The sequence below is a fragment of the Phoca vitulina genome, unplaced genomic scaffold, assembly GCF_004348235.1.
Source record: "Phoca vitulina isolate PV1807 unplaced genomic scaffold, GSC_HSeal_1.0 scaffold12, whole genome shotgun sequence".
Classification (NCBI taxonomy): domain Eukaryota; kingdom Metazoa; phylum Chordata; class Mammalia; order Carnivora; family Phocidae; genus Phoca; species Phoca vitulina.
This window is the reverse complement of record NW_022589715.1, coordinates 40,267,266-40,283,966: the sequence shown is the minus strand read 5'-3', so window position 1 is coordinate 40,283,966 and position 16,701 is coordinate 40,267,266. Positions and strand designations below refer to the sequence as shown.

Genomic DNA, 16,701 nt, shown 5'->3' with positions numbered 1-16,701 from the left:
AGTTTTTAAGATTTTTCTTGCAAATCAACAAATAATTCTTTGTGTTTTTTGAGGGGGCAGGGGTTACTTACTCATTTTTATGTGATTTTCATGAACTTGCTCAGCAATGAGATGTTGATGTTGAGAGAAAATGATCTAAGGCAGTATACTGAAACTAGGCCTGAAACTAGCAGCTCACTACTAAATAACTGAGCTCACGTTACATATTGCTGATTTCATTTAAGCTCAATTTTTTTCAACTTAACAATGGACTAAATCAAGGCATTCATTCAAAATTGTAATAGTCTGAAAAGCACTTAAATTCATAAAAGCAACTTAGTACAATTTAAAAGCTCAAAATAAGTTATACTTAACAAATTTTAATATTAAAAATACGCAGATTTTTCCTATAAAATCCCTAATGAACACTGATTGCAGACAAAAAGAGTATTTATCTTAACTCAGAAACTAAAGGATGAACTTAGTATTGATATTTATAAACTGATTAACATTCAGAATTATCCTATCCTGGTACCATATGAAAATCTGATTAAAGCCTTAAAGTTTAGAGACCTAAATTCTGCCTCAGGTATTTTTGGCCTAATAATGACAAAAGGTTAAAGTGATACAGAAACAACACCAATAATAAAACCAGTGACTCATTATGTGACTAAGACTTAAAATATATGCCAAATGGCAAAACAGCAAAATATGTAAAGTAGTTATTTTTACTTACAAGTTAGTAACCGGCTCTCCTTTCAATGGAGGTAGGAGGTTTCCTGAGCCAATTAAACAATTGTGCACTATAGTCAGACTCTGTAGAACATCATCTCTGGAAAAGATAAAAGGTATTTTCATATTTTAGAAGACTCTAAATCCCTGTTAACAAAAGGCCTTGGAGAGTCTAGGATGAAGTACAAGAACCTTAAGTGGGGATATACAAAATTAAGGCCAAGAAACGGCAAATGTCTTCAGTTTACCCACTTAATAATACAAGGTAATAAACAGGTATTTATACTGGTAATACAGTACAGACCTACTTATGATTAAACAGGCTCTAAATAATCAGAAATAACAGCAACTGATTGCTCTTTGTGAATCAATTCTGAATGTAATCACCTATGTACCCAAAGATTGCTACCACTGATAAAAAGGGAAAACAGTATTCCAGAAGTTCCTCCAGCATACTCCATCTTTTAAAAATGGACTAGCCAAACACTTACTCCAAAAAGCAGTTCAGACATCATCAGTCGTACTTCTTTCCTCCTCCAAACCATTCCTACTGAATTTGCTTATTAAAATTTCCTGGTATTTCACACATACTAATTTTCTTACTATTATTTTAGGAACTTCCAAAGATTCAAACTGTAGAAGTCTAATGATCTTATTAAATAACTATTTTTTGCTAAAGCCTCTTGGGAAAGAAAAAAAAACAACTCAGAAATATTTCACTAAGTAACATTAACATCAATAATATGAATTACAAAAATAAATTAAAAACCCCCCAAAATCTAACCTGAATCTAGAAAAACAGGCATTTCCATACACTTCCCAAAAGATGCACAAGTGAAACTGCTAAGCAAAAGTCACAAAAAGCAAACTAGAAAAAAAATGAGTTTTTCTATTTAAAAGGTTTAAGTATTATGACAAAATTTGTTATACACTATATTAAATGGTTTTTTAATTATATGTATGGCAGATATAAATACACACTGAAAATGAATACATCAGATATGCCACGGAGAAAGGGAAAGACACAAAAAGATTTTTCTCAATCTGCAACCACACAACACTAAGTGTTTATGAAAGAAAACGAACCTAGACATTTCAAGTTCTCCATCACCACAGTGCTGAAGTTTGATGAGCTCAGGCTGAAGAAAAGAGTCCAACAGATAGAAGGCAAAAGCCACTTCTTCTGAAGAAGGAACATGCCACTGGATGCCCAGGTTCCACAAGTCCCCTGGCTTACCCCAGTCCTAGAAAAGAATAACATTTGTTCAGCAAGCTGAGAAATTGGAAAAAAAAAGAAAAAAGATGTACATGTAGCTTAAAAGGTCTTCCAGGAAGGGGCACCTGGGTGGCTCAGGGGGTTGTGCTCTCAGGGTTGTGAGATCCAGTCCCATATCCAGCTCACGTTGGGCATAGAGCCAGCTTAAGATTCTCTCTCTGCCCCTCTCCACCCTTTCTCCCTTTCTCTCTAAAAAACAGGCATAAAAACTCATTACCCCTTCATTCTCACTCCAGAAAAAGGTCTCCCTGAAGAGCCACTTAAATATGAGTTTACTGTAAGAGTAACAATAAGCTTATAAAGCTACTGAGTTCTCCAATAAAATCATATGGAATATACAAGCTACATATAGCATACCAACCCCTTCATAGTCAAACAGAAAAGAAAAAAACTAGGCTGTTCTGCGCTATGTTACACTTCCCAAGTTTAAAACATTCCAATAATTTTAATAATCTACTTTAAAAATAAAGAAATGACATCTTCATACACAACACACACACAAAAAAACCCCACTCTGGATCCTTAGAAAAATAACCCAATATGTACTTGAATTCTTAATTACTGAAAATGCTTGCCTTGATAGGAAAGTATTCGGAAGGAGGCTTGTCAAAGCCACCTGGCACACTGCAGTACTCTGTCGGGTAGATAAGTGTAGTAGAACGGAGGAGGTGATGCAAAAGGTTACAAGACAGAGTGTAACCCTGCTTACAGGTTAGATGGAGGGTTCTTTGGAGAATCTTTACTAGCTGCTCCCTATAAAAAAGCAACTTCTTCCCATCCACTCGAGTAATCTAAAAGAGGAAAAAAACAGTTGAGGATATTTTGGTGATAAGATTAAGAATCAATAATTACTGCAACGAACAATGTTTAGCTACTAAAGTAGCCTAAAATAATAACAGTGTTTCTTAAAATGACTTTAATTCATTTTAGAATTGTCATTTTAAGTATATTCTTACAATTCTTTCTTAAGATCAAAACAAATTCTCTGAATTCAAGCCCTTATATGCCACAGTACCATCCTTTTCAAAGAATCTATCTCCTCAAAGAGACAAAACTTAATTGGAGCTCTCTGTTTGTTGGTGAACCAACCCATAAAGGAAAATGTTTAACTGACAGCCAAATTTATGGAGAGAGAGAGAGAAAATGGAGAGAAAAAAAAAAGGAATTGCCAAATCTGATAAAATTTTCAATTAATGAGTTACTAGTATCAGAATTAATCAGTAAAAATTACAGTGCTGCACATGAAGCCATCAACAATTATCATACTCCCTTGATAACAAGAAAATGCCATTATCTGACTTTCTGTAGCTATATAAAGAAAATCTAAAACTAAGGACTTTTCAGTATCAGGGAGCCTGGTTGGCTCAGTCAGTAGAGCATGCAACTCTCAATTCTGGGGTCATGAGTTCAAGCCCCACATTGGGTGTAGAGATCACTTAAATAAATAAATAAATCTTTGGGGTGCCTGGGTGGCTCAGTTGGTTAAACATCCAAACTCCTGATCTCAGCTCAGGTCTTGATCTCAGCGCTATGAGTTCAAGCCCTGTGCACTGGGCTCCACGCTGGGCATGGAGCCTACTTAAAAAAAAACAAAAAAACAAACAAACTGGGGCGCCTGGGTCGCTCAGTCAATTAAGCGTCTACCTTCAGCTCAGGTCATGATCCCAGAGTCTTGGGAGTGACCGTGTTGGGCTCCCTGCTCCTCCCTCTCCGTCTGCCTCTGCCCCTCCCTCTGCCTGTGCTCTCTTATGCTCTCTCTCTCTCAAATAATAAACAAAATCTTAAAAAAAAACAAAAACAAAAAAAACCAGACTTTTCATATTTTTTAAAGTCAATTAAAAAAAATAAATTCTAAAACCAAGTCATCATTTTCACAGTGATATTTCTTTATTACAAAGATTTACAATACCTCAGACAAAAGTTGAAGATTCCACAGCAATTCCTTATCTAGCTCTTCTTCATTTAATACATCATCATCTATAAATGGCAAAACAGTATCAGGGAAAAAGAACTATGCATCCAACTAAATGCATCTTTTTTTTATTAACATAAAATGTATGTTTCAGGGGTACAGGTCTGTGATTCATCAGTCTTACACAATTCACAGTGCTCACCATAGCACATACCCTCCCCAATGTCCATCACCCAGCCCCCCATCCCTCTACCCCTCTCCCCTCCAGCAACCCTCAGTTTGTTTCCTGAGATTAAGAGTCTCTTATGGTTTATCTCCCTTTCTGGTTTCGTCTTGTTTCATTTTTCCCTCTCTTCCCCTATGATCCTCTGTCTTGTTTCTCAAATTCCACATTATCTGTGAGATCATATGATACATGTCTTTCTCTGATTGACTTATCTCCCTTAGCATAATACCCTCTAGTTCCATCCACGTCGTTGCAAATGGCAAGATTTCATTTTTTTTTTTTGATGGCTAAATGCATCATTTTTTAATATTTGTCTTCAGTATCTCTAACTGCTGAGAAAAGTCTCATTCCTTTTTCATGAAGCTGAACTTGCTCCAGAGGAGGTGAAAATTCAATTTTCAAGAAAATAAACATATCAAATCAGGGCACCTGCTCCTCCACATCTCACAAATTGACTGATATGTTTTTATGGCAACCTCTACATGGTTCTTACATGTATGAAAATACTAATTTAATAAAGTAAAATTTCTAAGCTGTCACCTGGATGACACCTTAACTCGAGCAATCCCTGCCCCAAACTACAAAATTAAAATATTGCACAGCTTGTAGAATCTTTTTTCACCAACAGAGTTCTAGAAACAAAAAAAATTTTATTACCTAAAATTAAAAATACAGAATAATAACCTTATGACTTACTCATTGTAAGCTGAGTTATAACATTGCAGCAGTGGGGAACAAATAACTTCAAAGACTCCTCTGGGCAGCACTGAAAACATATTTGTATACATAAATTTTTTGGAAGGCCATGAATATTCAACAGTCACAAAGTATATACCCTGACACTATTTTCAGAGGCAAATAAGGGTTGTAAACTGCTACTGAAAGAACGATGTATTTTAAGTATACAAAGCATGTATAAAAGAATTAACCATATAAACCTGTTGGTTACTGACTCATTAATTCATCAGTCCAAAAACCCCAAACTCACCTTTACAGCAGCTCGGCACATGTCTGCCACCATGCGGCCTGCTACTCTTGTTTCAAATATATGCGAAATAGAAAAATTAAAAACCTTCTGAAGGGCCACCTGTTAAGATATGTAAGAAGTGAAAAGGTCTTATCAGCATTTTTAAGAAACTTAAACATCTTATGAAACATAAAAGAAAATGAGAGTCGGACTAAAACTAAAAATAACCAAGTAGGAAATTTTTAACCATCTGAATTTTATAAAGATTTGCTTATTCATGTTACATCAAGATCTATGAACAATCTTTTGCACAAGACCCTAATGTGCATTTTAGGCACAAGATTTTATTTGCTACAGGAAAATTAAATACAAAACTACAGCTGCTGGAAGTAAATGCAAATTATCTTGTTGCCTAATCCAATCTAACAAAGGGAAGGTTTTGGCTTATCTAACATTTAGACTTTGTTATTTTGACAACTACAAACTAGAAACATTTATCTCTACTCTAAAAGACCTGGAGCAGTCTAATTTTACAATCATGTCACAGAATTTCAACTTAATTGCTAAATGAAAGAAAAGAGCTCTAGATGTTTATAATTTTCAGGATTGTTAATCCACAACTCCTTTCAAAAGATTTTGGCTCAATGAGATTATTTATGTTCATTTCTTTATACTAACATAATCTCAGAAAATATTTCACGCAGCTGTAAAGCAGTTTAGCTTTTAATCAGGATAAACATATTGAACAGTCATAATCTCAGATGAAGGGAGAAGAAACAAAAATGGAAGTAAAGTCTGGTCTTAAAGACCACACTGTACATAACAGGGGTCAACCAATACTGAGTAAGGGAATGTTTACAGAATGTCTTATGAGGACACACCAATTCCCATTCATTATAGCTTGCCAGATTTTTATATTTAGGATTTAATTTCTATTATGTGATGGCATAAACAAGTTCCAAAACTTTTCTCCCAAACAGTATTTAATTGATTAAAACAATACAGTCGATTCTTGTTGTATGTAGTATATTCTCTAAAGTTGCTGCGAGCACTGAATTAGCAAATACCAAATCACTCTTCCTCAGGGCAATACAGGATTAAGTTAATACAAGTCTCTGCTTACGTTTTCATCAACTGATAAAATTTTATAATTTTGTTTTATGTGTATTTAATATATATTGTTGTTTCATTAACATTGAAGTCAGCCAACAGCACTGTAACTCATGCCTGAATAAAGCTTATCTAAAACATGTTATTTTCTGGGAGGCACATCACAATTCTCTTATGCTTACAACACTAGACAGTACTGCGGCACTGCTCTTGTGGGCCATTTTTTTTTATTTAAATTTTTTTATTGTTATGTTAATCCCCATACATTACATCATTAGTTTTAGATATAGTGTTCCATGATTCATTGTTTGTGCATAACACCCAGTGCTCCATGCAGAACGTGCCCTCCTCAATACCCAGCACCAGGCTAACCCATCCTCCCAACCCCCTCCCCTCTAGAACCCTCAGTTTGTTTTTCAGAGTCCATTGTCTCTCATGGTTCTTCTCTTGTGGGCCATTTTAAACAGCAAAATCCCCAACAAAAAGCATACAATGTGGAAAACCGGGCACTAAATAAACTCAAAAGTGTGTTTACATCAGAGCTGAAACAAGAAGGCAGAGCCTGTCACCTTATTCAACCTCAGCCAGGAACTCACATTTTTTGCTACATTTACACGTCTGCACGAGAGCACCATGAGTACTGATTTGGGGATTACAAATACATTTTAGTAAGCAGATGAATTTGCAAATATGAAATTTGCGAATATAATGAGAATCCACTGTTTATCTTTCTCGAAGTTTAGTATGAGAAAAAGGATAAATGGCATAATACCTAAAGTAACTTCAATTTTATTTTTTAAAAAATTTTATTTATTTATTTGACAGAGACACAGCGAGAGAGGGAACACAGCAGGGCAAGTGGGAGAGGGAGAAGCAGGCTTCCCACAGAGCAGGGAGCCCGATGCGGGGCTCGATCCCAGGACCCTGGGATCATGACCTGAGCCGAAGGCAGACGCTTAACGACTGAGCCACCCAGGCTCCCCGTAACTTCAATTTTTAAAACACACACAAAAAAACCTACAAGACTGGGATTTAATTTTTTGCAGCAATGCGACTCTTACCATAAATATTTCTTTGGAACATTGTGTGAGGATTGTACTAAATGTAGAAGACAGGCCTAATTCGACCAAACTCTCCAAGTGAGTCATTTTCTCAGTTTCCGTCTCTTCTCTTGTTTGCTCCAATGTGCTACTTTCTATAAGTCCAAAACATCTAGACAATCCAAAGAAAGTATAAGTTTAGCAACTAAAAACTAGTTTCATGTTTTCTATGATGATTACCTAAGTCTCCACTGTCATGCCTATTCAAATGAGAGCTATTCCATTTGGGCATGGCTCACTATCAATCGTCTTTTTGTAACTTCAGGTGCTCAGTCCCGGGACACTGGCTATGTACAGGCTCCAACACAGAGAGACTGAAGTTGCTGGGACAGGACAGTCATCTCTGAATGTCTAATAAAGAGCGGGCCTGGGGTACATACTCACCTGTCCATAAATTGTAAGACGAAATCCTCAAATTCAGCTGTGGCTGAACAAAGTTCTCGTTCCACCTATAACATTTCAATGTGGCGAAAAATTAAAAATAGTCCTTGAATTTTTCTCAGAACTATTAAAACTCAATTACGGCCTATAAAATAGATTTAACACTATATTATTATAGTGAGTATGGTGAGAAATAGCACCATAACCGTGTGTCAAGTTAGAATAACTCAACCTACTACTTTCCAGGAACCAAAGTAAGAAGTATTTAACATATTTTATAAGAGCCCCAAACAGAAGTCAAACAGCCATCTTTATCAACTACAGTTTTCAAGCTTCTGGTGTATGTATACAGGATTCTCTCCTACTACTTGAACATCCAAATGACAAAAGTCAAGTAGAAACATATTTACAATAAAGAAAATAGTTCTAAAAGAACCAGTCAGTAATGAAGAAAATGTCTGTTCATTAGATGTCAATCACCTCAACAAATTTATTCCTAAGCTCAAAAAACCAGAAAACCCAAAACCAAACCAAACCAACAAACAAAAAAAACCCCCACCATCTCCGCTTAACAAAAAATTAAAAGTGACAAAAAATTGAAATATACCTCTAGATATCAGTTGTTTACAAAAATAGCCTATGTTTGACCTATGTCTTTTGGTGGGTGCTCTACCAGACTATCTTACCAATGACCTGGTCCTCCATTTATATCATTTTAGTCACAAAATAGTAATTTTAAACTACTAGTATTTAAACTATCAAATATTACTATGCATTTACAATAAGAGTTATAACTCAGTTAACCAATCCTTTTACAAGCAGAAAGCATTCTTACTTCTGTGAGGTCATTTCTTTCTTGTAGTACAGATGAACAATCTACTAAAGGCACCAGAGTGGAAAATGTTGCTATGAACTGGAATGTGATCTGTGGGAAGATCCAAAAAATTTAACATTAATTATGTAACTATAGTTCAAAAATACAAGTATACCATAAGCTACAATAAAGTACCCAAATAAATTATTTTGAGGGAAATCCCACAATAATTGTGGAAAGTTTTCACTTAGAATTGAACATTTTAAGGTTCCTCACAATTAAGCAGCTGTTACTTTAGTAATGAAGTTATACTAAATTTATTTTCATAGTTATTAGGTTTAAGCACAATGTTCTCTAACCTTCTGTCAATGAAAAGTTACTTTGCACCCCCCCTAAAGATGCAACATTAACCAAGGATAAACAGAATATGCTGAAGCAAAAGCGAGATCGGGCAAGAGGGAAGATGAGCAACGCTTTAAGTCAGGAGATGTGTGTATAAAATGGGACCTGGCATTTTGCACCCAGCAGCTTTTATCATGCCCCCTGTCACCAGTGTGGACAGAAGGAAGTACAAATGATCATATGCTAAGATTTTTAATGTCTTTGCTCAAAGAAAATAGTAAATATATAATGAGCTTCAAAATATCTTATGATCATTAAATGTATCCAGGTTATGGCAAATTACTTACAACGGATGACATATAGATCAACTAACCATCCAAAGATCTAAACCTGGGCATCTAGGATATAACTCTTCACCATTAACAAATTTTACATTGAACTATGTTCTAAAGAGTATTTGAACAAAACTTAAAAGGATGTCTATTCACACAATTAGAACTCAGACACAAAACAGAATAATAAATATGCTTACCATGCATTTACTAAAGTCATTTGGATCCACCCCAGGCAATGCTCTCATCAACAGAGGTAGCATGTGTGTTGGACCTTCAGGAAACCATTTGCCACCTGATACCAAACTTCGGGCTACTCCAATTACACAACTTAAAGTAGCTGTGAGCTGGTGAGGTTCTGTTAAAGTCTCTAGTGCAGGATACGTTCTACAGTTTGAAAACAGAAAAAAATAAACAAACAAAAAAAACCAGTTCCATCACAGATAAACATGCACAATACATTAAATCTACCAAATTCATAAATTGCCTGTTGGCCTTAAGGCTGCTAGCTAGCAGAATATTTTGAGTGAATATCTGCTTTCAAAGTTAGCAGAATCACACACACAAAGAAAAGGCATGTTTCCCCTACCCCCTGCCACCTCACCACCTTTCTCCATGAAAATTCCACAGTGTAAAAGAACATAAACTGGCAGATTTTGCATTATTTCAGCCATCTGAATCCACTTCCACATTCCAATATAACTGACTCTAACCTAATGGTCAGCGATTATTAGAATTCAGGAATAACAAGTGACAACTATCCTATTCTTCCCCCTTTTTTTTTTTTTTAAAGATTTTATTTATTTATTTGACAGAGAGAGACAGCGAGAGAGGGAACACAAGCAGGGGGAGTGGGAGAGGGAGAAGCAGGCTTCCCGCAGAGCAGGAAGCCCGATGTGGGGCTTGATCCCAGGACCCTGGGACCATGACCTGAGCTGAAGGCAGACGCTTAATGACTGAGCCACCCAGGCGCCCCCTATTCTTCCCTTTTATCGAAAAAACAATCTTTACTAAAATGCTGAAATTTCTCCTACTTTACACTTTTTAAAAAACTGGTATTTTAGGGCGCCTGGGTGGCTCAGTTGGTTAAGCGACTGCCTTCGGCTCAGGTCATGATCCTGGAGTCCCAGGATCGAGTCCCGCATCAGGCTCCCTGCTCAGCAGGGAGTCTGCTTCTCCCTCTGGCCCTCCCCCTCTCATGTGCTCTCTCTCTCTCTCTCAAATAAATAAATAAAATCTTTAATAAAAAAAATAAAAATAAAAAAAAATAAAAAAATAAAAAACTGGTATTTTAAAATTGGACATCAGCTCTAGAAACATATGAGAAGATTCCTGAAACTACAGTGAATAAACTAGGGAGAATAATACAAATACAATCTTTGATCAGCAAGTAAAAGACAAGCCAAGAACATTCACACAGGGGTGCCTGGGTGGTTCAGTCATTGGGCGTCTGCCTTCGGCTCAGGTCATGATCCCAGGGTCCTGGGATTGAGCCCCGCATCGGGCTCTCTGCTCGGTGGGAAGCCTGCTTCTCCCTCTCCCACACCCCCTGCTTGTGTTCCCTCTCTCTCTCTCTGTCAAAATAAATAAATAAAATCTTTAAAAAAAAAAAAAAGAGCATTCACACAGCAATTTCATTTTTAAGAATCTATCCTGTAGGGGGAAAAAATCTAAAATGCAATCATTTTAAATTTCTCTTATGCAGAAAAAATAAGGGAAATTTCATTATAAGTAGGAAAAAAGCATTTATAATCAGAATAAAAAAACAACCAAGCCTATGCTTTAAAAGGTGAAGAAAGCAAACCAGCTCTTTAACAGAGGCTGTCCTTAGGAGATACAAAACTCAGGACCTAAAATTTATTATCTACATCTTTACTTTCTCAAGGACTTCTGCTTTTTTTTTTTTTTTTTTTTTTTTTTTTAAGATTTTTTTATTTATTTACTTGAGAGAGAGAGAATGAGAGAGCAAGCACATGAGAGGGGGGAGGGTCAGAGGGAGAAGCAGACTCCCTGCCGAGCAGGGAGCCCGATGCGGGACTCGATCCAGGGACTCCAGGATCATGACCTGAGCCGAAGGCAGTCGCTTAACCAACTGAGCCACCCAGGCGCCCTGCTTTTTTTTTTTTAAGAGGAGAGAGAGAGCACATGCGCACAGGGAAGCGGCAGAAGGGGAGGCAAGGAGGGGGCGGGAGGAGGGAGAGAAAGAGAGAAAGAGAGAGAGACAGAATCTTAAGCAGGCTCCCCACCAAGCATGAAGCCCAAGGCAGGGCTTGATCTCACGACCCTGAGATCATGACCTGAGTCAGACTCTTAACTGACTAAGTCACCCTGGTGCCCCAAAAGACTTCTGCTTTTATAAAAGAAAAAAACCTTCAAAATATTTCTCTTGGCTAAGTTTTGTATCACTCAATATGCTATTAAATTTGTCCGGAAATGGAAAACTCAAGAAAAATATGATGGATAATTTTACTTGTATTTATTTTAATTTAACTTTATTTAAATTCAATTAATTAACATATGTATTATTAGTTTCAGAGATAAGAGTTCAGTGATTCATCATTTACTTGTATTTGTAAGCTTTGTTCTTTCTACTAAAAATGTATCTCACTATTCATAATTCATCAGCTAGAAAACATTAAAATAAGGCAAAACAAAGGGAAAGCCAAGAAATACCAAAACACTCCAATCTTCAAAATTTTAACCATGCAAGAAGCTGAAGTCCCTCCTTAGAAGCAAGTCTCTCCTCAACAGGAAACATCAGGGGACCTGCCACTGAACTATTAGCTTCTGCTACCACAAGGAGGCCAAAGAGCAAAGAACACTGGAGGTTCCAGTAGAAACTGCCTAACTTCCCCATTTCATTTCCTAATGAAGTTATCTGTGCTGGAAGTTTCCGTGCCCACAAAGTGCACACAGAAAGGGATAGGTTTGGAAAATGAGGTACAACTTAACTTGAATACTTATGGCAATGAGGACAGGGCAAGATATTGTAAGCAACTCAAATTTATAAATAATGGAGCCCCATTTTGGTCAAGACCTTTAACAGGATATCCATCTCCAAGCAAATGTGCCCAATTATCCTATTTCAATTTTAAGTCAGAAAACAGGCAGTCACTTGCATTCTGTCACTAGGATCTTGGACAAATCTGTTTTATGGAACTCAAACTGTTAGACCCTTCTGGGGCCTAAAAACTAACATTCTTCTTCTATTTTTCAGTATGACATTGAGAGAAATCATAAAGCTCAACTTCAGGCAGCAGAGGAATTAACAGAAAGCTTAAGTAATATTATTATATAAGCACAGAAGGCCTATATTGTGACAGTAACTAGGGAAAGGGAAAACTATTTTTGTTACTATTTCAACATATGAAACAAAATGAATGCAATAAAATCTATACTGTGGAAATAATACACATAAGATTATGCATATATTAAAATAATAAAGACAGTCAAATTTTCTTCTGTATCACTGATTTTAAGAAATAAAAGAAATCCAAAATCACTTCTCAGTATTTAGTGACACACTCTGATGTAAAAGCAGCTTAATTAATTAGTTTATTAATTAATTTTTGTAAGATCTTATTTTTAAGTAATCTCTACACCCCACATGGGGCTCAAACTCACAACCCCGAGATCAAGAGTCACATGCTCCACCAACTGAGCCCACCAGGCGCCCCTTAATTTATGAGCAAAAATGTGCCAATAATCCAAAAATATTTTATCCATCTCGTGTCAATTTTCTTTTCTCTCCAGTAAACCTTTATCAGGTTACCAATCGTTAGGTTAAAATGCCTTGCTTCTCCTACAGGAACAGGAACAAGCACGGAGAAAGCAAAACAGAAGCCACAAAAGAAAACCAAGCACAACAGAAGAGTAGAGGGAAGAGATAATCAGAACAGCTGTAGCCACAGCTGAGGCTTCAACCAAACATGTAAAGCTCCACTTACCTTTCAAGTACAGGGGGTATTACTAACTCAGGTCTCATGAGTGCAAGATTCTGCAGAGCCTGGGCTGCTTCTAAACTACCAGTTTTGCTAAACATAGCCAAGAGGACAGGCTGAATAATGCATCGTACAAAGTCTGTAACATCTTGATCAGTAAGCTTATGGCTATCAGGCACAGGAGTTAACCAAGAAGGTTTCTTGTATCTTTCACGATGCAATCTTCTAACAACACTGTTTGGCAACCGCTGAAGTAGTTTCATTAATTTGTTCTGGGGACACAGAAGCAAAAAGTCCAAGGTAGGTTCTATTTCCTACAGAGATATTTATGGTTCCTTTCTACCCTCCAAATAAAGATTCTTAAAATAACAGCTCTTACAATCTATTACAAAGACCTGCACATGCCATTATCAATTAAAGTACTGATAATGTGTTTCAAATGTCAGTTTTAATTTCTAGCACCAGATGAATCTTCCATTACATGAAAAACCATTTTAGCTAGGCAATGTGGAACCCCCCCCCAAAAAAAACCCCAAGGAATAAAAACCACAACTGACAATCCTTTCTGTTGCCAGAATGTGACATTTTGTCACCAGTTATTGGACGAACAATATTATCTTCATTTATTTTTATGTTCTATGAACACAGAAACTTAATTTGAACTTAATCACCTACATATAGCCAAATTTATATGAAGAACAGAAAATGTATTATAGGTTTTATACAATAGGCAATATGTAACCATTTTTTAAAGATATGTGTGACCATATCTTTAAAAATTTCCAAACCCTAAAATGAAAAATGAATATACTCACCAGCCAGCGTCCATTATTTGAGGGATGGTAAAAAGATGTGATGCTGTTAAACAAACCAGCCAAATGTTTTTGCACTAGTTTACTTGGTCCACCCTATACAAATAAAAAAACAAAAATATCAGTACCCACTGTACACTGGAAAATTGAAGGAATCAATAGGCCCAAGCCTACATACACCTCTCTAACGTGGTACACATCCATTTTGCTGACAAAAACCAATTCTGCCCCTACATAAGAGTCAAAAACAAATTCCCCAGTGAACTTCCTACAATCTTCCATTTAAAACACTCTACAAAAAATAAGGGAAACTTACTGAAACCAAATTAGATAACTGAAAAGAGATCTTTCAATTTAGGGTATCAGCATATTTTACTCTTTTGCAGTGAAATAATTTTTGTCACTAAGACTGTTTTAAAATAACCAAGAGTGGTAACATCAGGCATAAAAAGCATTCCTAAAAGGATTCAAGAAGTGAATTTCTTATTGCAGGAAATGAAGAAGTGAGATGTACATAAATACATTCAAATATTTTATTTTTACTCCCAAATGTTTCAAATGATTAAACCTGCTATATTTGACCACATTTTGACTCAAAAGAAAAATATTTTTTTCTTAATCTATTACCAAAACAAATACACCAAACAATAATACAACATGGGGGGGAAAATGAGGAAAAAATTTAGCATTCATCTTATCAAGTTCAACAGCCCTGAAGATAAAGAACTACAATTTGGTTTTAAAACCTTCCATCTCTCAGGATGATCTTCTAAGAAAAAGCAGAGACATAAGGTAGACTGTTGAGTTACATAAGAACATGTCTTCGCGCTGAAATGAAATCCATGTACATGTTCCCCATTGAGAATAGGTCAACTACTAAAGAGATCATAATTCCATAGCAAAAAACCAACAAAAATGTCAATATTTTAACATAGTAATTAGCATTTTTATTTATTATATTCATTATTCACATTTAACACAAAATAAATCTGTCAATGGGAAAAACTGTGTGAGAAAGAACAGCAACATTAACTAAAATAAGCTGATATTAATCACAATGTAATTCTGTGGCTTCTAAAAAATGAATTCCAACTCATTGCTTATGTAAGATAGTAAACATCCAAATGTTTTTGCTCTTATGGAGTATTAGAAAGAAAATGTGATTTTCCCTGCTTAATAACGAAATAGCAAAAACAGGGGGAGAATGAATTCTTCTTTAAAATCTAAAAATAAAATTTAAGAGTTAAACTTTGCACAACCATCCTGCATTTTCCACAGAAACAACCAGCCAAACAACATAACCTGGGAGAAAATATCAAACAGAATAATAATTTAAAAAAGAGACAGCAGTAGAAGCAATATAAATGACAATCCAGAAAATTATAGTATAAAATTATTCTTATATTCCTATTTGCAAGTTGACAATGAAATCCAAGCATGTGGATATATTTTTACTTTCCTTCAGGGATGTCAGTTAAGTAATCCTCCATACTTCTCCCTTCATTAAGATTACTTCATTTGTTTAGTAAGCTTTGTGTTCAGTGTAATCTTCGACACTGAAGGCATTCGTACCGGGCATATGCAAAACCCTGACTTCTAATTCCACATTTATCATTATCAATTTGACCTTTCATTTGTGAGTCTGGTTCTTGACCTATTAAGACTGTTAGACATTCTGAATCTCTCAAAACTCTAAACTTTGACTCCATTATTAAGAACTATTGGCTAGAGAAATGGTTGTTTTTCTACATTCTGGGTCTGATAAACATTAGCTTACTACATCAGAAAATATCCAAGAATCAAATGACCAACTAAGATACTAATATAGCCTAATGTGATTATACAGAATTTTTGTATGGTTAACACAAAATTTAGATGAACTAATGTGTTACAAACCATCATAGCGGTGATCCATATCACAGCATGTCCTATATCATAAGCATTTGTTAAAAATCTTGGGACTAACACTTGACTGCTTCCCACTGGGAGGTTCAAGCTTCTCAGAATTCTCGTAAATATCTTTAAAAAGAAAAAAAGAATTAAGAATAAATATTTTTAAGTATCAAGTAACTTTTTAAATAACTGAAGTGTTATATATATTATTGTTATTGGATATATTCTCACTGGATCAGGTTTTAAGCAAAATTACATACTATTTGGTAGCTTTATACACTGCTTTATTCCATAAAAATTACATAGAAATAGATTCTTTTTAAAATTTTTATTTTTATTTATTTTATTTCATTTATTTATTATTTTATTTTATTTTATTAAGATTTCATTTATTTATGTGAGACAGAGAGAGCATGCACGCGCATGAGAGTGAGCAAAAGGAATGGTGGCAGAGGGAGAAGCAGGCTCCCCGCTGAGCAGGGAGCCCGATGCGGAACTCGATCCCAGGACCCTGGGATCATGACCTGAGCCGAAGGCAGACGCCCAACCGACTGAGCCACCCAGGCGCCCTTATTTCATTTTTTAAAAGTTTATTTATTTAAGTAATATCTATACCCAACATGGGGCTCGAAATCACGACCCTGGTATCGAGAGCTCCATGCTCTAATGACTGAGCCAGCCAGGCTCAGCCCCTATTTCCTTTCTTTCAAATGACACTGAGGTCACAAAGGGGTGGATAAGAAGCAGCTGTATCCACGTACCCTGTACCCACGTACCCATAAACAAATGAGATAGTTTAAACATAAAAAGGCAAAATGTAGATAATACAGTTAAACATGAAGTATTTTGACTCCTATCTCTCTAAATGCATATGAAATTATTTT

The 16,701-nt window shown here is 35.8% G+C and overlaps 1 protein-coding gene across 4 annotated transcripts in view; it reads right to left on the bottom strand.

The window, feature by feature from the left end:
- PSME4 (proteasome activator subunit 4) overlaps positions 1 to 16,701 on the bottom strand; it is a 109,232-nt gene that overhangs the window by 47,385 nt on the left and 45,146 nt on the right. For all 4 annotated transcript variants that reach the window (XM_032410986.1, XM_032410988.1, XM_032410987.1 and 1 more), the window contains 13 exons: positions 15,821 to 15,943; positions 13,928 to 14,020; positions 13,119 to 13,384; positions 9,372 to 9,558; positions 8,519 to 8,608; positions 7,687 to 7,751; positions 7,264 to 7,414; positions 5,114 to 5,212; positions 4,822 to 4,891; positions 3,897 to 3,964; positions 2,563 to 2,778; positions 1,798 to 1,955; positions 716 to 811 (listed from right to left, as the gene is read on the bottom strand). In XM_032410986.1, coding sequence (XP_032266877.1) covers positions 716 to 811; positions 1,798 to 1,955; positions 2,563 to 2,778; positions 3,897 to 3,964; positions 4,822 to 4,891; positions 5,114 to 5,212; positions 7,264 to 7,414; positions 7,687 to 7,751; positions 8,519 to 8,608; positions 9,372 to 9,558; positions 13,119 to 13,384; positions 13,928 to 14,020; positions 15,821 to 15,943 — 1,682 coding nt within the window. The remainder of the gene's footprint in view (positions 1 to 715; positions 812 to 1,797; positions 1,956 to 2,562; positions 2,779 to 3,896; positions 3,965 to 4,821; positions 4,892 to 5,113; positions 5,213 to 7,263; positions 7,415 to 7,686; positions 7,752 to 8,518; positions 8,609 to 9,371; positions 9,559 to 13,118; positions 13,385 to 13,927; positions 14,021 to 15,820; positions 15,944 to 16,701) is intronic.